The sequence below is a fragment of the Scomber scombrus genome, chromosome 10 (assembly GCF_963691925.1).
Source record: "Scomber scombrus chromosome 10, fScoSco1.1, whole genome shotgun sequence".
NCBI classification, from domain to species: domain Eukaryota; kingdom Metazoa; phylum Chordata; class Actinopteri; order Scombriformes; family Scombridae; genus Scomber; species Scomber scombrus.
The window spans coordinates 21008311-21034718 of record NC_084979.1 but is presented as its reverse complement, the minus strand read 5'-3'; the positions used below and the strand labels follow the sequence as shown (position 1 = coordinate 21034718).

General features: G+C 42.3%; 2 protein-coding genes across 2 annotated transcripts in view; both read left to right on the top strand.

The window, feature by feature from the left end:
- The window catches only part of LOC133987472 (serine/threonine-protein kinase WNK2), a 46434-nt gene extending 32833 nt beyond the window's left edge, over positions 1–13601 (top strand). Inside the window, 13 exon segments of the mRNA XM_062426857.1 lie at positions 93–263; positions 780–812; positions 815–836; positions 1077–1175; positions 1554–2335; positions 2754–2811; positions 2915–2985; positions 3178–3833; positions 4667–4896; positions 5091–5318; positions 9975–10019; positions 10507–10820; positions 10947–13601. Of these exon segments, the coding sequence (XP_062282841.1) occupies positions 93–263; positions 780–812; positions 815–836; positions 1077–1175; positions 1554–2335; positions 2754–2811; positions 2915–2985; positions 3178–3833; positions 4667–4896; positions 5091–5318; positions 9975–10019; positions 10507–10820; positions 10947–11309 (3072 nt within the window). The 3' untranslated portion in view covers positions 11310–13601.
- A 493-nt stretch (positions 13602–14094) lies between these two features.
- Positions 14095–26019, top strand: brpf1 (bromodomain and PHD finger containing, 1). The gene is made up of 16 exons (XM_062426951.1): positions 14095–14256; positions 15321–16105; positions 16528–16717; positions 16807–17094; positions 17526–18043; positions 18164–18362; positions 18476–18607; positions 19437–19565; positions 20057–20570; positions 21270–21569; positions 21689–21967; positions 22056–22203; positions 22829–22962; positions 23910–24025; positions 24148–24302; positions 24904–26019. Exons 2-16 carry the CDS (start codon positions 15366–15368, stop codon positions 25085–25087), a joined length of 4026 nt encoding a protein of 1341 aa, XP_062282935.1. The 5' UTR covers positions 14095–14256; positions 15321–15365; the 3' UTR covers positions 25088–26019.
- The last annotated feature ends 389 nt before the right edge of the window (positions 26020–26408 follow it).

The window sequence follows — 26408 nt, the reverse complement described above, 5'->3', positions numbered from 1 at the left end:
GCACAGCCCATGAATACAGTTTTATTTGAAGTGTTGGTAGGTAAGAAAAACCTTTGACTTTGTGTTGCCTTTTTCACCATCCTTACCCTCAGGTGGAGAATGATTTCATTCTGCCTGTAGAGAAAGAAGTATTCATTGAGCAGCTGAAGGACATTGTGGATAAGGCTATGGACATGCTGAGTGAGGACACTGAGGGAGAGAGGAACTCTGACCAGAGAGGCAGTCCCAAGCAGACTGAAGGAGCTGGCACTCTGGGAACGGAGGTGAGAAACGACCTGTTGACAGTTAATAGTAGCAATGGTGCAAAAAAACAAAACAAACGAGTACCTCTGCCTTGGATACATCATCCTGATTGTCGAGGCAGATGGTGGCCTATCCAGAGCCTGGGCCTGCTCAAAGTTTCTTCCTGTTCACAGGGAGTTTTTCCTTGCTACTGTTGCCAAGTGCTTGCTGATGGGGAAGTGAAGGGTCTTTATTAAAATACTGTAAAGGGTACTGTCTACACTTACACTATATGAAAAGTGGCCTGAGATAATTTCTGTTATGATTTGGAGCTATATGAATAAAATAAGTTGAACGTACTCTCAAGATGACTTTGCCTGCAATGCTGCCAACAAGAGCTGCCAAATATACCGTTCTTGCTGATGTGACATTTTGATCTAACTGAATTAGTTTCTGAGGTTCAGATCTTTGGCTGGTTGTGGAAATCTTTTTAAATGTCTATTAAAGTGATGCACATCAACTGTGTAGTAACCCTTCCTTTCCCCCCTTTTTTTAAGGGATTGAAGGCTTCTGCACCCAGTACTCCACTGGTGTACTGGTGTACCAGCAAAATGGTAAGATTTTTTACCAACTGGAACTTGATTGTTAATTCAAATAAAATCCACTTCAGTCTTCAGTTCTTGTAAAACTCAGACACAACTGCTTCCCTGTACATTTGCGTTCATATCAGGATGAGGATGATTTCACAAATTCAAATTAATTCAGTCTGTTTATTTCTTATTTGCCTTTTAAAATGTCCAGTCAATTCCCTTCATCTCTTCTGCTATGTTTTTATGTTTATCTGTCCTTGACAGTCCTCCACACTGGCAAGCGCTGGTTTATCATCTGCCCTGTGGCTGAGACGCCCCTGCAAGACAAAGAGAAGACTACACCTCACACCTCTGCAGCCCAGGGTATGCTGTACATTCATAAATACATAGTATCATTAATGCTTCCCTGATGTCCTCAGTCCCAAAGACCTGTCTAAATTTAAAACACAAAATGCTTGGTGTTTTACTTGCTGCTGTTGACAGCAAAGGCGCTGCACATGCATTAGAGTGTGCATCTGTGCAGTTATCCGTTGCGGTCAGTTATATAAGAGTGCCTCTGCAGTGGTTCTAGGCAGAAATGAAGGGCAGGATTTATACTCCAGCTGACAGACCCTGATGGGGGAAGACGGGCAGTGATGTAATACTCTGGCACCTACAGGATGTAGCCCTTCTTCTTAGTGGCCTTAGCTGCCCCCAATCTGTTTGCTTCCTAATTTACCCTGATCTTTTTTATTCCTCCAGAATCTGAAAAGTTGGCATCATCAGTCAGGCACAACAGTAACACCACTGCAGTGTCAACCCAGGTCGTCTCTTTATCTTCCCAAAGCCCGTCCTCCTCTTTGCCCCCTGCAGCTCAGACCTCAGTGCAACCTCAAGACCAAAACATTGGCAAAGCCCACGTCCAACAGCCTGAGCCCTGTGTAAGTAAAAATGCCCTTGCTGCTGCTGGCGTAAGCCATCACAACTCCCCTCCTGTGGAAGAGCCTTGCATCTCTGCTGTCTCTATGGTAAAGGACATACCATGCTGTGCTATTGTGCCACCTGTCTCTCTGGATGTGAATGCCATTGATAAGGGAGCAGCTGGTGGTTTGGCCTCTTCACAAACCAATAAGCCCAATCAGAAAGCCAGTCCTACTGGAGAACTACCCCCTCAACTGGCTTCCCATCAGTCTGTGGTCCTGCAGCAGCCCTATGCCACGTCCATGCAGCCTGGTACAGTCACCTCCCAGCCCCAGAGTCCAGCACATCAGAACTCCCAGTCATCAAGCCACCAGCAGCCAGCGAGTGGAGGGACAGGGGAGTCGGACAGTGAGGGACCACGCAGGGTGGAGTTTGTTGACCGCACCATTAAGACTTTGGATGAGAAGCTGAGAAACCTTTTGTACCAGGAGCATGCTCCCTCTCAGCCCTCTGGCTCTGCGTCTGACCCCCATGCCTCCAGCACAGAGGGGGTCACCTCACCACCAGTCTCAGACGGCCAGAGCACTGAGGGAGCTCTTGCGAAAAAGAAGGGAGAGCCACTGGTAAAATACACTTTATGTCTGTGTGTGAATGTGAGCATTTAAACATTGGTTAGGAGCAAAGGTAATGGCAGCTTCACTGAATCGTTGTCCACACTTTGCTATTGATTTGACAATTGGCTGTAAAGAGCAAGACTAATACTGTGCTTAGAAAGAGGGGAGGATAACAACATTACTGCTGTCAGCCCCATAATTCATTACAATCTCTTCCTCTGGCAGCTTCATTTTGTGTGTGTGTTTATTTTTGTGTGTGTGTGTGTGTGTATGCCTGCTACCAAACACGAATCAGGGTCTGACTCATTCAGACCAAACTGAGGTCAGTAGAGGATAATGGTTAGCAAAGCACACTGCTAACACAAATTGTCACTATTCAAATGTTTGCAACCTCCCACATACACACCCTTCTCTCTTTCTCTGTTAGCCGCAGATTCCAGAGCGCACAGATAGTGTGGGTGCACTAAGTGACTCTGCAGTGGCTGGTAGGTAATATTTTTGATGTAAGGTCCATGCTCATGTCATGTTATGAGCGCATTATAGTTTGAGAATGGTTTGTTTTGTAAATCATTCTTTCTGCTCCTTTAGCCACCAAGAATTTGAACAGAAAAGATCTGACGGCTAACTCCAGTTCATATAGCTCCAAAAGCCGTTTTCAAGTAAGAATCCACTTTCAAAGGGCTTAGTGACCACATCTGCTCAATATAAATGTCATTTGAGCAAATTAAATTATATTACAGGTCATGGGTTATGGCAGTTTGTCCTGTGTCCAGTTTGTTGCTTTAACATTTCATTAGTTGATGTTTGGGGACTATAATTTTGTTATGAACATGGGCTTCTATTCCTACCAGATTGTCCCCACTCCACCGGATGTCATCTGTCGTTTAGAGAAAAGCAAGATGAGTCGCAGCAGCTGCACTTCCCCAGCACCCTCTAGTGGTTCTGGAGGGTCTCACAGCCAGACTCAGGGTCCAGACAGGAAAGAAAAGGGCTTTGTGGCTGCTGGCAGGTCCTCTTTGACAGCTGAAGATGAAAAAGCAGGAACATCCAAACCTCACATTAGTAATCGCTACTCTGCCCCACCTAACTTCTACCATGCTACCCCAACTTCCAGCCCTGATGTCACCCCACGCCGTATCCCACGGGCCCAGACCATTGATTCTCCAATGCATTATCAGTACCAACACTCCTCTCACCTCTCTGACTCAGCAGATGAGGACAGCAGCAGTGTAGTCCTTCATCCGGCCCACCCCGTTCCTCCACCTCATGCTTTGTCTGAGCACAGTGGAAGCGACCTCATGAAGAGGGCAGTGGCCTTCCTGCGGCGCTCTGGCCGGAGCAAAAGTGAGCAGAGCTCTGATTCACCAAGCCGACAGCCCGTGTCAATGAATGGTCACGCTCCCTCCCCTTCTGCAGGACATCCTTACTCATCCTACATCAGTAGTGACAATGACTCTGAGTTTGAGGATGCAGATATGAGGAAAGAACTACAGAAACTGAGAGAAAAGTAAATTAACCTCCACACACACATACACACCCACTCTCACCAACAGTTGCACAAATGTGTTGGAAAGTCCATCAGCAGCGTTTTCATGAAACATTATTCATGTTTGAATCTTTTCTGCCTCTATTTATAAATTAATCTATTCTCTCTTATTGCAAAAAAGTGACGATTGCAACTGTATTCACAGTTCTCTGATAGCATACTGTATGAGTCATGGCCCTATGCATAGTAGTATTTTGCAGAAAACATTCTTATCTATCAATAGATATATGGCATAAACATTTAATTATTCCAGTAATTAACTGACTACTACAAATCATGTTTAATGGTCATAATTGTCTGGAAGGCATGACATTAAAGGAGGCATATCTCCCCCCCCAAATTATTTATTATGATTATGATTAATATGATTATTAAAGAGCTGCCTTCTATATTTTTCACTTAAAAATTGAAAAACCGTGATCTTATGAGATAACTTTTTCATACTCTAAAAGGAATGTGGTTGCAGTTGTAACATGAACTTTCAAGCATGAATTTTGCACAAACTCTATGTGGACAGAAAATCGACAGTCGACAAAACTTGCTTTGAAAAGAAAAGGAGACGCATGCAATCAGGAGAGAAGGTCTTTTAAAAGGTGTCATTGCTGCAAGCAAATGACACCTTGCTTGAATAATGATAGACGCTTTAGTGGAAGAAGTGGAGAACAAACTACTGAAGAAAAAAATCATAAAATAGAATAAATAAACAGATAGATGCATAACATACATAATAGCTGCCTATCATGGAGTTTCAGAAAAGTTTATTTGTCTTTTCTCTCCCTATAACTTCTCACTAGACACATGAAGGAGATCTCTGAGCTGCAGGCTTACCAGAGGAATGAGATTGAGCGTTTGTACAAGGAACTGGGCAAAACTCTGCCCTCCAATGTCGGACTACTTCATGCTGCACCTCCAAGTGGCCGCAGGCGCAGGGCCAGCAAACACAAGCTAAAGGCTGGGAAACTGCTCAATCCGATGGTGCAGCAGCTCAGAAACAATCTTAACACCACTGCTGCTGAGAGGAAAGGTGTGTGGACTGGTGGGGTGATAAGTGGTTTATATTATGGTTTGTGTGTATGAGAAGGCACTTTCAGTTAGAAGTGTACACAAGTTGAAAACACAAGAACGGTGTCAGCTTTAGAAAACCGTAGGAATGTGTGATTCATACAGTGATTCCCTCTGTCTGACTCACTCTTTTTTCCCCGTTTTTTTTGCACCAAGGTGAGAGTGCTGCTAGTTCATCTGGCTCTCCTGCTAAAAGTTCGGTTCTGTCAGATGGCTCTGCCCACTCTAGTGGCAGCTCCAGCTCCAGCAGTCAGCATGGAACCGCCCCAGAGCAGGTCCACACCCAGCAACCCTGTTCCCTGAAGGGCTCTTTTTCCTCAGACAACATCTATGCTGGGGGGCTACACAGTGACGGAATGACTAACCAAGCAGGACCTGGCCAAGGTACACATTATAGGTTTTATAAACACTATGTGAGGAAGATTGCATGTTCCATCTTTGTAAAGATGAAGCATACAATTTACTAAACAGCCATTAGGGTTAAGGCAATTAATGTGGTCCTCAAGTCCCACAAGTTTTTCCAAGTAGGAGGATCAAAGAAGTCTCACCTGAAGGATTTCAGACACAAACAGGATCATCTCATTTTAACTGAACAACTGTAAACTTCATATGTAGGCGCACTTAAAATACCACATATATTCACTCACATTAAAGTTAGATGGGTTAGTACTACGGAAATCCAGGTAATCAATATGTGCATGGTGTCTACCCTTGTACATGCCACCTGTGTCATTAATAGTACAGGTAGATGCACTGTTTGGGACTTTTTGAGCTAATTTTGATAACCGATAATTGTTTGAATATTGAGATTGAGGTACCACATTCTGTAATTTAACTGCTACACAATTTGAAACAAGTTCACATGATGTCAGCTCATTTGTTTATTATGTCCATACACAATTTCATGTCCTTCACATAGAAATATTGGTTGAAATAATATAAGCAAGGAATAATTGTTTGATGTGCAATCATCCAACAATATTATTTTATATGAAAATGGAAAGTAATCCACACTAACCCCACTGTAATCCACAGTGAGAGTGTAATGAGGATAAGAACTTGCTTCATGTTTTTTTCTCATAGCCATTTTGTAAACAAATCATTAACCAGGCTTAGTTATTGCAAGTCAGACAGATTCACGAAAAGGCTAATTTTAAGGATAAAATGTTAGCAACTCTAACCTGACTTTCACAAAACTACAATGACACCTACTGTTTGCTAACACTTTTTATGGAGTGAGCAATGAGAAAGATTATTATAACTGCTCTGTATTGTTGGGTTTTTGTGGGTTGTTTGGGTCCATTTCTTCACTCATAATTCATAACTAAACTTTCATATTAAAATGTCACTGTTCCCTTTTTAAAATCTTCCATGAGGAACTAGTTATTTGCTGAATGATATTCATCAGCTTAAAGCTGTGGCATGACTGTTCATTTATTATAGTTTGAAAAGGGCATTTGTTTTACACGATGCACAACACAGCAGTACAAATTAAGATATCAAGAACAAAACAGCTTTGTGCTGTTGATGACTGAATTTCTATCTGAAATCTTTTTATTAGCTATAAAACACAGTGTAATTTTTTTGAAACCACTTTCTTACAGATTAGTTGGTTTAAATGTATTTTCTTTACTAGCATTCTATATTTATTGGAATAACATCTTCACCCTGTTGTGTTGGTTTATTCTGAAGTGATATTTAACACTTAAATTTGTTGCTAGATTTTATCTTTAAAATCTAATATTTACTCTTTGAATGCTATAACAAAATCCCCTCTAGGGACAGATTACTCCAAGCTATTTAGACTATGGTACAACATTTAATTGTGTTTTCATTTTGCCAGTCTGTATTTTGTCCTGATAAAAGACACAATTATTAATAAATCAATAGAAAAACACATTTCAAGGACCAAACATGACCACACACCCGTAATACCCTTACCTCTATTATAATTATATTGTAATTATTGGCTGAAAATCCATCACCAGACTGATAACCTAATTAAATTTCTCATTTATCATCACTCTTTCTTAGTATCCTTTGCTTTTGATGTTGGGGGTTTCTCATCCCAGTCTCTGTGCACTTTTACAAAGTGTCTCTCTTGTTTCTTCTCTTCTTCCCTCTTATATTCATTTTTACAGGCTGGACGGTTTACCACCAAACGTCAGAGAGAGTCACCTATAAATCTAGTAGCAAACCACGCACTAGATTCCTCAGTGGACCTGTGTCTCTGTCCATCTGTTTGTATTTGTTCTTTTCTATTTTCCCCTCGCTCATTTCCAGATTCTCTTTATTTAACCTGCCTCTCTCTTCTATCAACCAAGTTTAATTTTATTAATATGTTTTATATAGTGGATCTTCTATCTCTCAGGCCTCCTCACTTGACATCACCCATTATCAGTTCCTTACCCTCCCTCCCCCCCAAAAACCTCAAAACTTATGTTGTACATGATTTCTTTTTTCTGACCACCAGAGGATATCCATCATATCCACATATGATGTTGGTATTCGAAACTCATATCTACAAATTCAACATAACGTAGGCTCCTGTCAACAGAATTAAAGGCTTGTGCAGCCTGGAAATGTTTTCTTTTCATCTTCAAGCAATCAGGGAAGCAGGTCATCTTTTGTATAGCTTATGTTTTAGCCTCTGATTTTGCTAAACCTGTTACGTCTGTAAGACATTGTAGTTGGTGCAGAATTTTTTTTTAACAGGTACTGTTAGTTCCCACAGTCTTGTTTGTTTCTCCCTGAAAATAGCTTTCATTAATAAAATATGTGCGCTCTAGGGTCTTGAAGTTCAGTATCAGTTTTTATATAAACCTTGGGACAACAGGATTTGAAATGGCTGTTTGAAATCAGATTTTTGCCTATGCTCTAACCATCTGTCGTCCAAGAGTCTAGAGTAAAAAGTATTCACACTGTAATATTGCTGGGGCAGGAGTGAGTAAATCTGCGACAGCATGACTATTCCCAAATACCCTCCTTATATACAGGAAACCTGGTTTTTAATTCGACAGCAATTCTTTCAGCAACGAAAGGACACTGACAGCATGACAAATCCACCCTACTGCTCTGATGTAAATCACCCAGAGCTGTAATGTCAGTTTGATTAAAGCCACAACGTGCAGAATTTAAAATGTTTTAGAATTTGTTGCCCCCCAGTGGCAGCATCAAGAAAGACACTATGACTGAAAGCAATTTACACACATTTAAACATTTAAAAATAGACTGTACATTTACTGCCAATTCAACTAGAGTGGTGCCATTTTAAAAAAAGAAAGAAAAACCTAACTAATTCTAACTACTGTATATTTCAATCCTTGTCGCTTCAGGGTGACTTTGGACCTAATGCGTCTTGTGCAGTTATTGAGATCACTTATTGCATTGACATCTGGCAATTTGATTTTTTCTTTTGTATGTTATGCTAAAATAAGAAATTAAGTCTTATCAAATCACTTAACTAAATGGATAGTCAGAAATTTTGGTTGGTCAAAAAAATGCTTTACTGCTTGATACCAAGAGTGTTTGCACCTCGTGGACTACATTGCTTTGTAATTCTCTGTCAAATAGTTGTGCAACTACAGCTTTTGCTTTGCCATGCATTTGCACACTTTTACAGAATGAATTCGGCATCATGTAATACTGTAGCAGGAGCTATGTTTTTACTATCTTCTTACCAATGCCCTCACATTGCTCTATGCTCCAGGTGCTAAGCAGTGTCTCAGCAAGAATGAAGTAGAGCAAAGAAAGTTTGTATTAATTCATAATAACCCTAGTCAGACTCTTGGCATGAAGATTCAGAAGGAAACATTTCTCTGGTGTACATGCCTCCAATATCCAGACTGCAAGTAACTTTGATACTATTTCCCACCGGTACAGTTTTTCCTCTGGCAATCATCCACTCTTCACAGAGCCACAGTTACATTCATAACCATTCATTTGCGGGTGTTATGCCCGCTCCCACTCATACAAATGCTTTGTGCAGTGCTTTTGGCTTTTAGAAAAATAACAGACCCCACAAGCACACTGGGGCTAGTTCTCTCCAAACATGGGCCTGAGGTCATACCTTTATCAAGACGGTGTGCCTGACGAGTCTGTGTGTCCATCTAAGTGAGAATTTATACCGTTTATACCCTTTTTATTTGTTGTGTGTTTCCATTCACTGTTAATTTTGATTGTTTAACATCTCCCACGTCAAGGCACTTTGCCCAAGTCAGTAATCCTCTGTAAACTAACAGAGAACCCCCCCCCCCCCCCCCCCCCCCCCCCCCCCCCCCCCCCCCCCCCCAGCCCTCCCTGATAGGCAAGGCCCTTTGCTGTGGTAGAGGAGAGCTCTCTGTCCCTCATGTTTGGACGGAGAAGACGTGCATGGTGCAGGCGCCAGGCAGTGCACTGATGGAGACTTGCTCCGCCATATGAAGGGCTGTATCATCAATATTACTACTTTTTTTTTTTCCTCCCTCCACCTCTCCTGAGTTACCTGCATGTTTCTGACGAGTGCCGACTTTGATGAGTTCCAGCTAGTATGTGTGTGCTCTTTTAAGTTTCAAGTTTTATTTCTTTTTGGTTTCACATTTTGTTTCACAGGCATTCTCACATCGACAAAGGGATCTCTTTTTAATCCAGGCTCCAGTCTTCCTTTCTTAGAAAACACCATTATCTTGTTACTGTCTCTCCTCACCAACAAATGGACTAATAATCCTAATTCACTAAATTTTACAAACAGATTTCCATGATTAGACTCTTGTTTGTCAAGGTGATTAAGACGACAGTGACAGCATTTTACCAGATTTCTGTCCAAAGACATGTAATTGTCCACTTCTCAAATGATTGCCCATATTAAAAAGAACACCTAGGCTCTTTCTTCCAGTCCTCCTCACAAATTTTTAAACCCCTTGTCCTCCTCTCCTCTTTCTCTCTCCCCCAATTGTTTTGATAGCTGAGTGTGCTTTTGAAGCAGCTTGTCCACATACTTGTGGTGTGCAGTGTGTCCTGGCCTAACTGTTTCTGTCTCTGTGCTGTTTTACCTTTTTATAGGGTCCACTCTGAAACGACTATGTCTAGGCAAAGAACGCAGTAGTAGTAACTATCTCATTTACTTTATTACTCTCTGTCTATCTTACTCTGTCAACTATTTTAGTCCTCCTTATGTTTATGTGTGCACTTCTTTTTTTTGTTTCTCTTTAATTGTTTTGGCACTTGAAAATGTGGCAGTCCTTGTTGAAATTGTGGGTACTTACAGATTGTTACTTTGATTCACGTTTTTTGTTTTGCATGGCGGTGTGCCTATGTGTCCTGATTGCTGAATGTTGTCACTGCTTGCATATCAAACATTTCATTTGTCTGTACTTGTTCATGAAAGTCATTTATGTCGTAATCCTTTGGCTGCTATGTTGGCAACATATGTGTCACATTTAAAATAAGTTAGAACGATTGTATTGAAAGTTCTTCGGTGATATTATAGGTACCTTGTGACCAAAGTGCCTTAAATTATGCCATACAGCAGCCAATTGATTGACTGAATTTTTTTTGAACTGGACAGTTTTTTAAGACCTTTGTTTTTTTTCAGGGTCGTCTATCAGCACCACCACAGCTCAGACAGCCTCCAGTCAGACGCAGCCATCACTCAGCACGGCCGCAGCCACGGCCACGCCCTCTCCATCACCTCACCCACTCCCCAGGCTCGCTCAGGTCCAGACCAACAACAGCAACAACAAGAAAGGCACATTTACTGATGACCTTCACAAACTGGTAGACGACTGGACGAAGGAGACCGTAGCGGCGGCCCATCAACCACGCCCCTCCCTGAACCAGATCAAACAGCAGAGACGCCAGCAGGACCTGGAAGGCAAAGCTCCACCAGTGGGAGCAGCTACACATGAGGTATTTGGAAAAGGGATGTGAGAAGATTTAGGATCAGTTTTTGAGTTGTGCTTGGATCTATGACATTCGATGCACTTATGAGGAGGTCTATGCACTATTTTGTACAACGACTCCCTTCTGTTCCAGATGAAATGCCATGTTCGTCCCGGCAAGTTCCAGCTGCCTCTTTCCTGCCCCCTGACTGCTGCTTTAAGCCCCGGTATGCCCACAACCCTAGGTCCCAACTCCTCAGCAATGCTCCCTCCTGGGTACCTTTTGCCAGCAGGTTCCTATGGCAGGATGGCTCCCAGTCCTCATTACCCCCAGCAATGGCCTGGCTTGCCTAGTCCTGTAGGGTCTGTGGGTCCTGTAGGCCTGCTTGGTGCTGCAAGAATGATGCCCTATGCCACAATGGCAAATACAGGGATCCAAGCCTACCCTCTGGCCATGCACAACCCAGAGAATGGCCCTTGTCCGAAAACCACTAGGACTTCTTATTCTGCTAATTAAATATCGTTGGTGTGTACGGGCCGGAAAGTCCAACTCCACTTTGTTCTGATTCACCAGAGTCACATATGTACATAATCTGATCTTGTAAATAACTTGACGCAAGTGTTGATGTCTGTATTAACTTGTGTGTGTGTGGATGTATGTGTGTATATTATACAGTACATGTTCAGTATGTATGTCTGAATACCTAATGCTTTATAGCTTTGGTCTTGACTAAACTCAGCCATATGAGACATTTTGTCCGCAGTCACGAAAACATATTTCACCATATTCTTTATTACTGCATTTATTTTGCCTTTCTCTACAGTTACGTACACTTTAAACACTACATTGGAATCCAAAAACCAGTGGCTTGAGATACAGTAACAGGACAGTATTTATGACGAAAGTATTTGAAGGAATGTAGTGCCTTGAACATTTTTTTTCTCTTCTGTGAAACAAAGCATGTCTGCATCCAAGTTATTTTATTTGATGGTAGCTTGAGTGCAGTCTCCTTTTTTTTTAATGCATTACAGACACTTTTGTTTTTGGTTTACATGTGAATGCCCTTGTAGTACTGCACTATTAACACAGTATATGCTCTTATTTAAATAATAAAATCATGTTTTAACCCTTGTTTACTTTCCACCCCTGTGACAGATGGAATGCCATAGTGGTGAGATGTACCGTTGCCTTGCAGAAACAAATGATTAATGTGCGACTAATAGAGAAGGAAGAGAAAAAAAAAAAGAAAAAAAGCCAGCAGCCAAAATCAACTCTTTCAGGTCAAATGGTTCAGTGCGACACAGCCTCTTTTGCATAGGACAACAGATGTGTTGGACCGCACATGAGTTGGCAGTGTTTTAGCCTCGTGCTAGGAAATGCGGTGTCCAGAGCCATGTATACTGTACATAGTTGTTTCTACAGTATATGCCTCTGGTAGTATTCTGATCAGAATGTAGCAATTAATATGTGAAGGCTTGAGGCTTAAAAGTGCAATTTAACCCCTCCACAAAGCTTTGATCGTGGCCTTGCCACAAGCCTTATCTCTGATGTGTGCGACAGGAGCAAGATGAAAAGTTGAACAAAAGTTACAAAATCACACCAAGCGACAGACAAGCAAAGGATAAACATTACAAAGCACCAAGCAAACTCTGAATTCACTACTGCTAGATGTTCTTTCAACTTGTCTGTCCTAGTACCCAGCATACACTGTATATGAAATGTTTTGTGCAATCACCAGTTGAGTCTGACAATTGAAAATTATTTTATGTTTAAAGCTTGATTCCCCCCTCCCCCCCATTTTTTTTTTTTTTTGATGCTGCTATTATCTGAGGTAATTCCACTGTACATTTAAGCATTATATTCACGTTAGATGGTACATAAAAATAAAAAAAACTCCTCAAATTCAATAAACAGATGAGACACTCATAAAGCAGTGTTATTGCCTTGTTGAACTTTTGATGTGTTTTTTCCCCAGCTTCTTTTTTTTCTTCTTTTCTTTTCATTTTCTTATCTGTAATATATTGCAAAATTCAAATGATACTTGATGTGGGAGATTTGCACAACTTATAGTCTCCCAAAACTCTAACCTATGGTAAAGAGTTTCCTACACTGTATATAGTGGGTTTCATCGCCTGTACTTTTATATCACTGACAAGCATGGCCAACTTTTCGTGTTCCACAAAACAATGATAAAACAATAGAACTGCTATGGTTAGAAATTTCACATTGCCACAACACATTTGAAACGTTTCAGCACCCCAATCCTGCCAAGCTGTGAATTGTACAGTTTTTCTTGTAGTTTATATTTGTACATTCGGTTTGTTTGACTGTGTAGGGGTGGTGGAGGGGTTGCTTTGATGTATATTATTCCATCAATTCGGTTTGAATTGGACTTTTATAGGATATTATGCAGATTCTTCTGCTTTGGTGAAATACTTCCAGTAGTAAGAGATTTCTGTTCTCTGTCACTTGTACCTGGTATATTTTGTTCCACCTCCCCCGCTGCTAACTCATGATGGTGAGCAGAGGAGGGAATAACTATCGTTGGCATATTCATGTGGACGCAGTGATCAAATGGAGCTGAAATGCACAGAGGAGGACCAGCCCTGACACTCTGCTCATCTCACTCCTCTCTCTGGACTGCATTGCCCCCTGGTGAATATGCTCTGACTGTCAAAAGCTTGTATTTAAAAACTGTGTGGGATTGCTTCTGCCTGCTGTATGTCCCACTGCATTACCCCACCCTACCCTGCTGCACTCTAACCACAGACTGTATGTTGAGAGAAATAAATATTATTTTGTGCTTGATTATGTGTCTCATTGTTTTTATTTACATTTGGAAATTGTTTAACTTCATTTGATCATAATAAGCACATTCTCGTTTGATACGAGGTCATGTGGATTAATAAGGATAAATAAGATGAATAATAAATCAGTAGTGGGTTATAGAGAAAGTGTGAGTGTGCGCGCGCACTTATTTGAAAGTGTCACGTGAACTCGGGCCAGCAACCATATTTAAAACAAAGCCACAGATTCGCGACATTCAACACCAAAATATTACGCGTGTAGAAATGAAGAGTAAATTCAATAAAATATTTCTCGAACAAAATATATCGTATGACTTTACGAAGGTGTGGTTAAAATGTGTTTATAAGCCCTAGTTAAACACCAAAAAAGCCGAGAAATAGACTCTGCTTTGTGTGGCGAATGTGTCAACGCGCGTTCACGCGTAACGTTACCAGCAATGGTTGCCCCTTTTGTTCAACCGAGTTCCTGAATTATTCCCAACACAATGCCATGATCGGGATATTATATGGTTTTCATAAAACATTTCCACTTGTACCTACGCTTTTTTCGATCTCCATCTGGGATTATCTAATGAATTAAAAATCGATCTGGAAAGCCTTTTCGATCTGGTGGTGTGAGGTTTCCCGAAGCACGCAGTCTTGAGGAACGTGGAGTAGTAAGTGTTTATTAGTGCGGATCTTAGACTGGCTGAAGGCTCGTTTTTATGGCTAATTTGGGTCACATTTGATGAAGTAGCTAGCATACCTGTTCAGAAAGGCACCATCTGTGTGTTAACCACGTCAAATGAAACGTTACGGTGTCATTTTGTGTCTCAGTGTTTGGGATTCACAGGGTGAGGTCATTGTGGAGGGAAACACTGTGGCGTCGGGTTGAATGGTCATCTAACGCCAAGCTGCAGCCAGCCTTCAGTGTATGTGCAACATTAAACACGCCGTTGTTTAACCTTTTATTATTAATCTTAGTAAAAATGGCCTGTAATAATGAAAACAAGACATATCTCTTTCTGTAGCTAACGTATGCCCTGTGAATGCAGCTAATGTTAATATGTAGCTCGCAAATTAAACCCAATGTTTCTGAGCTGAATGAGCCAAAATCTAACGGGAGCTAATAGTATACGTTTTATAACATTATCACGAGTGTTGGTATGTTTAATGTCTGCATGTTGTGCTGTTTTGGAAAGCGGTGTTGTTGTTTTTTTTTTAGCTTGTTAGCTTACAGCGTTCATTGTTTAAGGAGGAAACAGTAGAAAAGCTGCTAAGGCTAACGTTAGCTGGGTTATAATGCAGTATAAATGCTCGGGTTAGTTTTTTGAGTTAACACGAGATAAATGTTCACCTGTGCGCTGTTATTCTCTGCCTGTTTGTGTTTTTCCAACTCATGGGCTGCAGACTTTACCTTGAAATTTGCTGTGAAACTGTTAAGCCGTTTGTTGCACGATAACTGAATATGATTGTAGGAGCAGTGGCAAAAATATTTACCTAAATTGCACCTGTTATTGGGTAACAACATCATAATTTGTCTCCTGGGAGTGGAGTGGGGGGTCTAGTCACGTGACTGCACCATAACAGGTGCACAATGTGGAGGCACGACTTGTCTAGTTAGGCTGTTGTCTCCAGCAACTAAAGCTCACTGACTCAAAGTGTCAGACAGTACAAATCTCAATGAAGACCTATGAAACTGATCCTTCCATGGTGCTCCTTTTGTGTTCCCCTGTTTCAGATGTAAACCTGAACAGCATCTGTCCCAGCGGTGGCTGTTGGCACAATGGGGCTGGACTTTGACGTAAAGACATTCTGTCACAATCTGAGGGCAACTAAGCCCCCTTATGAGTGCCCCGTGGAGACTTGCCGTAAGGTCTACAAGAGCTACAGCGGAATTGAGTATCATCTTTACCACTATGACCATGACAACCCAACTCCTGCACAGACTATGCCACAGAAGAAGAGGAAGGGACGGCCTCCTCGCGCCTCACTAGCAGGGTCAGGGGATACAGATGATGGTGGAGGTAATGGAGGTGGGCCGGGGCATGGAGGGAACACACCCGGTAGCCCCAACCGGTCAGAGGTTTCTCACTCCCCGAGCAGGGAGACAATGACTTATGCCCAGGCACAGCGCATGGTGGAGCTGGACATTCAAGGACGCATTCATCGCATAAGCATCTTTGAGAACATTGATGTAGTGTCAGAGGAAGACAGTGATGCAGAGGATGCCCCACCATCCGGTACAGGTGGCTGTGGTGGAGGGGTGTGTAACGGTAGTGACGGTGGAGCTGGAGGTAGTGAGGTAGGAGGCAGCAGTAAGGACCGATCAGATATGCCGTCTTCAAATGGGGGCAAAGCCACCCCAAAGTCTGGGAAGCATAAGAGTAAAGAAAAAAAGAAGGATGGCTCATCCCACCATCACAGCGCTCAGTCCGGCCCCGCAGTCAAGCTTCCTGAGGCGGTTTTCAGAGAACTGGACCAAGAAAGACCTGATGCCCCCCCTCGGCCGTCATCTTACTACAGGTGAGAGTAACAAGCTGGTTCATTGATAATAACACACACTTATGAGAATCAGAAGCAGTATTGTAAGTACACAGTAGTTATGTATGTACATGTGTGTAACTGTAGACAGCATTAATATATCATTAAAAACAAATGATCTTAAGTGGGAGTTTGTAGTTGTGTGACTGAATAAAGGAGGCATGACTTTTTTCTGGACCTATTTACTTGAAACATTTACATCATCAGTCACCAGTTATTTTGCTCGTTGTGCATGTATCAGGAAGTTATTTTGACCTTTAGGCTCTATGTAATATTCTCTGTCATTATTTCCCATTTCTACAGAAAGGTGAAGTTTGCAACAATCTTATAATCCAGTTAATTATTCTGTGCCCTTTGTAATAATATAAACACACTTTAGTCTTCTCTCGAAATCTTAACTTCAGGTACATCGATAAGTCTGTGGAGGAGCTGGATGAGGAGGTAGAGTATGACATTGATGAGGAGGACTACATCTGGCTTGACATCATGAACGACAAGCGGCGGCGAGACGGTGTGACGCCCATCCCTCAGGAGGTCTTTGAGTACCTCATGGACCGCTTAGAGAAGGAGTCCTACTTTGAGAGCCACAACAAGGTACCTGAACCTGGAAACTTGAGGGGGGAAAAAAATGTTTTATCCTGAAACATCCAAAACTAATCTGTCGCCATCCTCTTTTCTTCCAGGCGGATCCGAGCACCCTAATCGATGAGGATGCTGTCTGCTGCATCTGTAACGATGGCGAGTGTCAGAACAGCAATGTGATCCTGTTCTGCGACATGTGTAACCTGGCGGTACACCAGGAGTGCTATGGTGTGCCCTACATCCCAGAGGGCCAATGGTTATGTCGTCGCTGCCTACAGTCACCAAGTAGAGCTGTGGACTGTGCTCTCTGTCCCAACAAGGGAGGAGCCTTTAAACAGACAGATGATGCACGCTGGGCACATGTAGTGTGCGCTCTCTGGATCCCAGAGGTGAAGCCATACACCACTTACAGTATTATTGATTAGAAATAACATAATCATGCACATACTAAAGGGCTCTGCATCATGCTGTGTTCATCTGTCCAGCACACAGCCTTCAATATCATTCTCTGTTTTCCTCGGAGTCAGTTGCTTTAATTTTTCATAATTAATGCTTATACGGCTCAGACTTTGAAGATGCAACATAGAGGTTATCAGTACATAATATATGTAACACATGTAGCCTAACTGCTTGGTCAGCTGCATATTAAGTGCAAGTACCTCAATAATAAATAGCACTACATGCACAAAATATAACATTCAAAAATATAATTAATGTAAATGTACAGTTTAGCAGTGCTCAATCAGTCAGTCTGTTACCTGCTCTCCTAACCCTTTGATTGCAGTCTTGTAATAAAGTTAATTTTGCTGCTTCTTCTCAGGTCTGTTTTGCTAACACAGTCTTCCTGGAGCCAATCGATAGTATTGAGCACATCCCTCCTGCACGCTGGAAGCTCACCTGCTACATCTGTAAGCAGCGTGGCTCAGGTGCCTGCATCCAGTGTCACAAAGCCAACTGTTACACAGCCTTCCACGTCACCTGTGCCCAGCAGGCGGGCCTCTATATGAAAATGGAGCCTGTCAGAGAGACCGGGGCCAATGGCACCTCTTTCAGCGTCCGTAAGACTGCTTACTGTGACATCCACACGCCCCCGGGATCGGCCCGACCTTTAGGAGGAGTTGGCGGGGCCAGCATGGGTTCGTCGCACAGTGAGGGAGAGCTGGAGGAGGACGATGAGCCCAGCATCGGCCACGACGATGACTCCAAGGGCTGGAGCTCTGAGCGAGCCAAGAGGGCAAAGGCCAAGTCCAGACTGAAGATGAAGAGAGCGAGGAAGATCTTAGCTGAGAGGAGAGCTGCTGCGCCAGTGGTGTCTGTGCCCTGTATACCTCCCCACAGGTACGTACACACTACATACCTGTGCTGCTCAGCTCTAAGATGCACATATGCTTCTTTACCTTTTCAAATGAACAAATACAGGTATAAATTAAGTTTAACATTCATGTTGGGTTTTTTTAGGCTGAGCAAAATCACCAGTAACTTGACGGTACCCAGGAAGAGTCAGTTCATGCAACGACTCCACAGCTACTGGACCCTGAAGAGGCAAAGTCGCAACGGCGTACCTCTGCTGCGAAGGCTTCAGACACACCTGCAATCACAACGACACATTGATCCCCTCCCACCACAGCCGCCGAGCCAGCTTCCTTCAGCAACTTGTGTAATTGTTTAGAGAACATAGCAGCTCATTTTAGTGTGTGTTACTGTAAATTCTGTCCTGGCATAATTCAGCTCTCTTACATGTCAGTGGGTTTGTATGTGTTGGTACCGCAGAGAGACAGCGAGGAGAAACATTGTGCTTTAAAGGAGCAGTTGAAGGCGTGGCAGAGACTGAGACACGACTTGGAGAGAGCCAGGCTGCTGGTGGAGCTCATCCGCAAGAGGGAAAAACTCAAGAGGGAGACGGTGAGACACGAATTAGATTTATTTCTGTCACTAACACCATTTTATATCCTCACACTAGCACACAATGGTCTTCGAAATGTATATGAATGTGACTAGATGAGCTGGTATATGGCCTCCATAGCAACAACTCTGTACTTCCATCCTAACTGACAGCTTTTCAGGCTTTTTTGTAGCTGGATATAATTTGTAGCATCTTAAAATAAAAACGAGGATAGTTTAAAAAAAACTTTATTCCTCCGTCCAAAACTTCCATTTCGATCAGCTGAAAGTTTGCTGACTTTGCTATAAGCTGGCTGTTGAAACAGATGACCTGCCTTACGTTCTAAAACCAGCCATCTCTCAGTTCTTCTCATCTCAGGGTTAACAAACTCAGAGTTTTCACTAAACCAGCTTTCATGAATATAGCCCTGTATAGGACTGCAGTTTATACATGCCATGAAACACCATCTCAGTATTTAGGTCCAAAGACTTTATACAATCTAAAAGCAACTCTAGATATTGATGAAACCTTTTCTGTCTTTCCAGCTCTTTGCAGTGTCTTATTATTTGAATGTTTACTCAGAGGTTGAGATTTTATTTATTATTATCAGCTCCTGGTCATGTGCAGTTTCAAGAGTTCTTAGCAAACCAGTTATACATTACTTACATACTTACACATATGAGTGTGTGAGGCACAAATGTAAATTGTGTACGCCATCTCTCTCTCACACATACACACACACACACACACACACACTTTTTACTGCACTATTAAGGTCTCAGCCACACACCATGTTAATTAATTAATTTAGCAGGTGAAGTTATCTATTAAAAATGTCTCTGTGTTCAGATTAAAGTCCAGCAGATGGCGCTGGAGATCCAGCTGACGCCCCTCCTGGTGCTGTTGAGGAGTACGTTGGAACAGTTGCAGGAAAGAGACACTAACAACTTTTTCACTGAGCCTGTACCCCTGGCAGAGGTAAATTCACACATCTACACACACACACACAAGAGGTTTGCATACTCACTCAAGTTATGCATCCACTCGATGTATCAATGCAATTTTTGATATTTGATTACATTGGTGTATTTATTTTTTATTTATCCCCTCCAATTATATAACCATTGAATTATTTAAATGACTATACATGAGCATTTATTTCCTGCATTTTGGTAATCAGCCTTGGTTGAGTAGGACCGGAGCAATTTAATACCCACGATTTTATGAATAAAATCCTAACCCTAACCCTTTCATACAACTCTTTAATGAAGGAGCCTTGCTAAAAGTATTTGTATGTTTGTGTGAGTAACTATCATTTGCCGTCATGTCAGCCATTATCTCATTTAGGCATCAGGTACTTTATTGTTCAGGCTGTTATCCACACCGATTACATAATGTGTGGCATTAGAACTCACTATACAGATATAGCATATATTTGAAGACTCCGATCTTTACTCTCTATGATCCAGGTGCCAGACTACCTGGACCACATTGACACTCCAATGGACTTCCAGACCATGTGGAACCTTCTGGAGTCCCATCGCTACCTCACCTTTGAGGCCTTTGAGGCTGATTTTGGTCTCATTGTCAACAACTGCCTCAAATACAACGCCAAGGACACCGTCTTCTACCGTGCCGCCCTGCGGCTCAGAGAGATGGGCGGGGCCGTCATGAGAGTCGCCAGGCGCCAAGCTGAACGGATCGGTTTCGACTATGAGACCGGCATGCACCTCCCCCGAGAGCCGAGCCCAGACAGTCAGCGTGACCAAGACAGGGAGAGGGAGAGGGAGAGGGAGCGAGAGAGGGAGCGAGAGCGGGAACGAGACAGGGACAGAGACCGGGACAGAGACCGGGACAGAGACCGGGACAGAGACCGGGACAGAGACCGGGACAGAGACCGAGACAGGGACAGGGACAGAGACAGAGACAGGGACAGGGACAGAGAAAGAGAAAGAGACCGGCAGCTGTCTTCTAATGAGGATGGTAAGTGATCTTCTCTCATCCTGGCTGGGAAGTTTTTTGTTATCTTCATTTTGGAGGTTGTAGTTTGCAGTGCTGTTTAATTGTATTGGGTTTTACTGCAAGGTGTTTGGCCTTCCCATTTATATAATTATATTATATGAATATTACTCCAAAATGACCATAAAATAAATCAACACCTCTTTAAAACAAACCTGAAATTTATAACCGTCACAAAAGTAGAATTTTTTTCAGGACGGTTGTATTATATGGGATTAGCTTTATCTATGTGTACCAAATAAACTTGCAGGTGTATATTCTAGAGAAAAAAAGATATTTGGCTCAGTAAAGCCTTTTGACCAGTAGGTGGTACAAGTTATTCATGCAGTTCAGTAACTAAAAACATAGCAAATCCTCTTTTCTAGTATGCTGTCTCTACTCTTTCTTACTTCACTACTTTTTAAAATTTAAGACCAAACTGTATCCAGCTTTGTTACTTGATTAACTGACTTGTTGGGTCTCATCACACATTTCATTTTAACTGTCACTGAAATAATTTTGCCTCATATGTAATTTGGTGAAACTTTGCATACAACACGTACCAATTAATGTAATAATCTGTATAGTAGCACATAACTTTTACCAAACACCACACATTGTTTCCACACATATTTGACACGATTTTTAACCATGAATCATTTTCTGTCTCTGTGCCTCTCACAGACCTGCTCCTGCCAGAGAACAGGCGGCGGCTACCGCTGGAAGAGCAGCTGCATTACCTGCAGGTGCGTCTGGATGAGGTCAACTCAGGGAAGCACAGCATCGGTCAGTCTCGTAGAGCCAAAGCTCTGAGAAAGGAGATTAGTGTCATCAAGAGGAAACTCGCACACCAGCGGGAGGGAGGCTCCAGTATGGGGTCCAGGGAGTCTGTTGGAGTAGGAGATCGTGGCTCTTCCCTCCCCCATCACACATCCTCCGCAGGACACCACGACGAAGGGGGAGAGAGCAGCAGCCAGGAGAAGGGTGCGTCTAAGAGAATGTATTAGTAATAGTAACCCCAAAAATAATGCAATGATCTAAAAGGTAAGTACATATTAAATATTTGCTTTCATTTTAACATATAAACTTCTCTCTCCCTCAAGATCTGAGTGTGTCCTCATCTGCCTTGGCTCCAGAGGTGGGCCGTCGGACGTCTGTTCTCTTCTCCAAGAAGAACCCGAAAATGGCTGGACCCCCGAAAAGGCCAGGACGACCCCCCAAGAACCGGGATGCTGGATACGGTGGGACAGGTGTGAGCCCCAGCCCTATTGGTCCGCCTCAGCTGCCGCTGCTGTCACCAACCAGGCAGAGGAAGAGGCAACGCAGCCCCCACAGCAGCTCCAGCTCTGACAGTGACAGTGACAACGATGACCTGCTGCCAGGTACTGTACACAAATGCACAGAAACATTGTGCAATCATTTGAGTTGCACACGCTCACTTCTCTCTCCCTTTTTTCTTTTTTTCGTCAGGTTTGCCAAGTAACGGTTTTGATGGAGGAAACCAGCCAGTGACAGAAAGCTTTCGTGTGTACAGAAGTGAGCCTCGACTCCCTCGTTCCAGCTCAGACTCGGAGTCCACAACCAGTAGTAGCAGCAGTGCTGCTTCTGACAGGACCAGGTGATTATTGCACAAATGTTCTGCATGTTCACAAGTTTGGCTGATCACATATTCTTTAACATTTTATTAAAAGCTCCTCTAATTCAATGTTTTTCTTTCAATAACAATAAAGTGACTACATGCAAAGTGAAAGAGTTTGAAAGAGGTCACCTGCAGTAGCAAACCCACAGAGCACTGTAGCTCTACTGACGTTTTTAGCCTCCTTTTGCAGCTTTTTATTTGGGGGGGGGTTACTGTAGTTGTGGTTCCAGCACCTGCATCAGCTCTGTTTCTAGGCCACAGCAAGCAAGCAAACGAGCTCTGATATACCGACTGTACAACAAAAACAACATTAGCAATTAAACAGAGGCATATTGTCAACTTCATAAGCCAATTTTATGTCATAGAGTTTTTTCTAACCCTGAGTGGCAAGCTGCTTTAAAGAGTTCACTTTTACACAAGTGGCCTCTCAACTGTAATATGGCTCTTTTTTTTTTTTACAGTGGTTAATTACATCTGTATTAATGGTTTTTAGTTGTACATAAACAAGTGTAAAACCAAAAGAAAGCAAGATCACCAGCAAGCTGTCATTAAAAGTTACAAAGTTATATGCATCTTTAAAGCCTTTGTTTCTCTTCTCGCTCAGTACGACGCCGTCTAAGCAGGGCAGAGGAAAGGCATCGTTCTCTCGCTCTGCCTTCCAGGAGGACAGCAGCGAGGAGACGTCTGGCACCGAAAATGATTCCTACTCTGTTGGAGGATCACGTAGCGTTTCACATTGTAAGCACATTTTCTCATGCAAGGACACACATACACATGCAGCCCCTATGTCAGTGCATATAAAATGAGTTTCTGTTCATGGAAACGCCGACTGACTTCTCAGAATGATTTGGATCTAAATGTAGTTGTTTCAGTACAGGCAAGCTGCAATATTTTATTAGTCTGTAAACATGATGACCAAGACATTGCCTTCATTTTTTTGTGATCTGATAAGAATTGAGTCATTTTTAAATACAAATGGAAAGATAACTAATGATGATCTGTTTTAAAAGTAGTTCTGTGACCTATAGGGTCTTGACAGTTGCCTGGAGCCTGATTAAAACAAAAAAACATGCAGAGTGCCCCTTGCATTTATACTATTCTTAAGTCCATGCCAAAATCTATTCCTGGAAAGGTAAAACCTTACCATTTATTCAACCAGAACCAGAACAAACCACAGTATTTCTGCAAAGTGACACATTGCAAAGATAGTATAAGGGGCCATGGCATGACCCTGACTTTCCTGTCTGTGGTTGATATCACAATAGATTGCTGTAAAACAAGGAACAAATTAACTCAGAGTAAAACGTTAGCAGCAACGATGTGCTGAAATATCTCAATTTCCATCTCTTTCATTGCTTTCATGTGGTTTTTGGATTTGTGTTTGCCTATTATGAGTGAAAATAAAACCAATTAAAAGAAAATGCAAAGGTGTGTATTCACTTTGAGAACATTCAGGTCTAAATGACAACGGAAGCAGTTTGTTCATGACACCCAACCCAACTCTCACTGAGTCATGAGGCTGGATCTTTGAAAAAAAATGTTGAAGTCTGTTTTGCGAATTTTTATGAGAAGGGAAGTTTCCTGTTATATACCCTTCGCAATGTGACTGTATTTATAACTGTTTCTCTAGAAGTGAGCTTGCATCATGATGACTTTCTTCCTGTTCCTGTGTTCTTACCATCAAGTGGTGCGGGGCCGTTCCAGATCAGGATGCTGGATGACCTCTGATGACTATTCTTCTCTAGAAGCTCTGGACCTTGTGTGGGCAAAGTGCAGAGGTTATCCTTCATATCCTGCTCTGGTGAGACACAAGTGCACACTGCAAATGGCGTAGACCAAAGTGAAGAAAAAATTTCACATCAGGACATTCTGTAGGTTCATAGCTGTATGTGTAACTCTCCTTTTGTCACCATTTGCCTGCAGATAATTGACCCAAAGATGCCCAGGGAGGGGGTGTTCCACCGGGGTGTTCCAATCCCTGTCCCCCCTTTAGATGTACTGAAACTAGGGGAGCAAATGACCCAGGAGGCCAGGGAGCACCTGTTCTTGGTCCTCTTCTTTGACAACAAGAGAACCTGGTCAGTGCTCTGGTTCATCCCGTCTCATGTTTGTGTGTTTGTGCATTGTTCTACTGTATTATATTGTCAGTGATCATCTGTGTTTGTCCCCTCTCTATTATATTGTTTTCTTTCAAAACTGTTATTGCAAAGCAAAACACCTGACAAAGCAAAATTAAGCATCTGGTTTTACTGGATGTGTGCGCACGAGTCACTCTGTGTCAGTAGTTCAAAGGAAACTGCACTCCCTGCACTGAGCTGCCAGACGACAGACCATTTAGCAGAAATAGGGCAAACGTGGTTTTTGAGAACAGAAGACGGGGAAAAAACACATTGTATTTTGGGTCATTCTGTGCTGTCACATTTCAAAGAACAAAATTAATGAGAAACTTGATGACAGCAGCCAATGTCACAACCCCCTTAGAGAGAGACGCTTTAGATTTCAACTGATAATGACTGAAGCGTCATTCCTCTTTTTACGAACCAGGAACTCAGTTATTCTGTTTATCTTCTGAAGGCCTGTTATGCATTTTTTTGGAAATAAATTCACTCTCACTAAGAAAACAAAGTCTGACTGAGGATGAACTAACACTTGAATGTATGTGTGTTTTTTTGCATGCAGGCAGTGGCTTCCGCGCTCTAAGCTGGTGCCGCTCGGGGTGGACCAAGAGTTGGACAAGGAAAAAATGTTGGAGGGCAGGAAGTCGAACATCCGCAAGTCGGTACAGGTGGCCTACCACCGTGCCATGCAGCACCGCAGTAAGGTGCAGGGAGACCCCAGCAGCGAGACCAGTGACAGTGACTGAACAAACACATGTGCACAGACCTTATGTGTTGGTCAGCGCAGATGTTGTGGAGTATACGTTTCTCAGTAGAGAGCCCAGCCCTACATTGCCGAACACAGAAAACAGTGCCAGTAGCACAGAGTGGAAAAAAAGATCCACTACATTGGCCCCAGGACACACACACACAGACACATGCACATTAAGCCGTATTTAATCTGACATGTAAAATATTGTATTTAAGAGAATTGAAAAAAAGGTATTAATAATAATAATGATGGAAAAAGATTCTATGTTCAGAATCATGAATCAAAAATATTCCTTGTATGTGGTTGATAAATGTTTATTAACAAATGAGATGATGGTTTACAGACTCAACAAAAAATGAACATAGTATTACACACACATTCACATGTGTAGTTTCACACTTCAACGGGGAAATGCATGCAGTGTACAATAAATGCACACACTGTGGGAACAGCTACGAATGCCATCGCCCCAGCACGTCTTCTTCACATCCACCTCTCTCAAAAAAGTACAACAAAGGAAAAAAAAAACAACAGGCCTGGTGCTAATGTCCAGTCATTTGTCAGTTGAGCACAAAAAAAGAGACTGTTGCAGCCTAAACTGTGGGCAAACCAACCTTATGTTATTTATTCTGCTTACTCCTTCTTAACAAGGTCCACAAGCTCGTCTCAACACGGACAACTTCCTATCACTCCGGCCACACAAGACATCGTTGTGTGGTCCTTTTTGTCTGTCACTCTGTGTTCATCATGTCTCCTGTTTTTACAGTTTTATTAACATGCGTCTGTGTCGCACAGGCCACTGGTCAATGAATAATGAGGACTAAACTGAAACACATGATAGCCTCACTGTCTGTCTTAGTCTCAGGCTGATGGCTTTAGAACTTTTATATATACAGATTGCATAAAGATAGAAGTTTAATAAAAAGAATTGAGTTTTTTAAACTTGTGGTTTGTGGTGGTCTTTGTGTTTGTGAGAGAGAGAGAGAAAGTGAGAGAGAGAGTTAATTGTGTTTGTTCACCCTTTCAGTCTTCTTTCTAATTTCCTAATTGATTAGAGCAGAGGTGTCAAAATTTCAGAAAAGTGGTTCCAATTTTTCTGCTGCTTCAGAGTTCCCCCACCCTGAGCAGAATACAATGAATATATATTGTGGTCTTATTTAAAACATTAATGTATTAATGTATATGTAATGTATAACATTGTGCAAAATGTTGTCAATCAGGAGCTTCTGGGCAACATAATCTGATAAAGACAGACATAATGTTAAAATTGCACCCATTTTTCTGAAGACATCTCAGGTTGTTCATCAGTTTTGAAA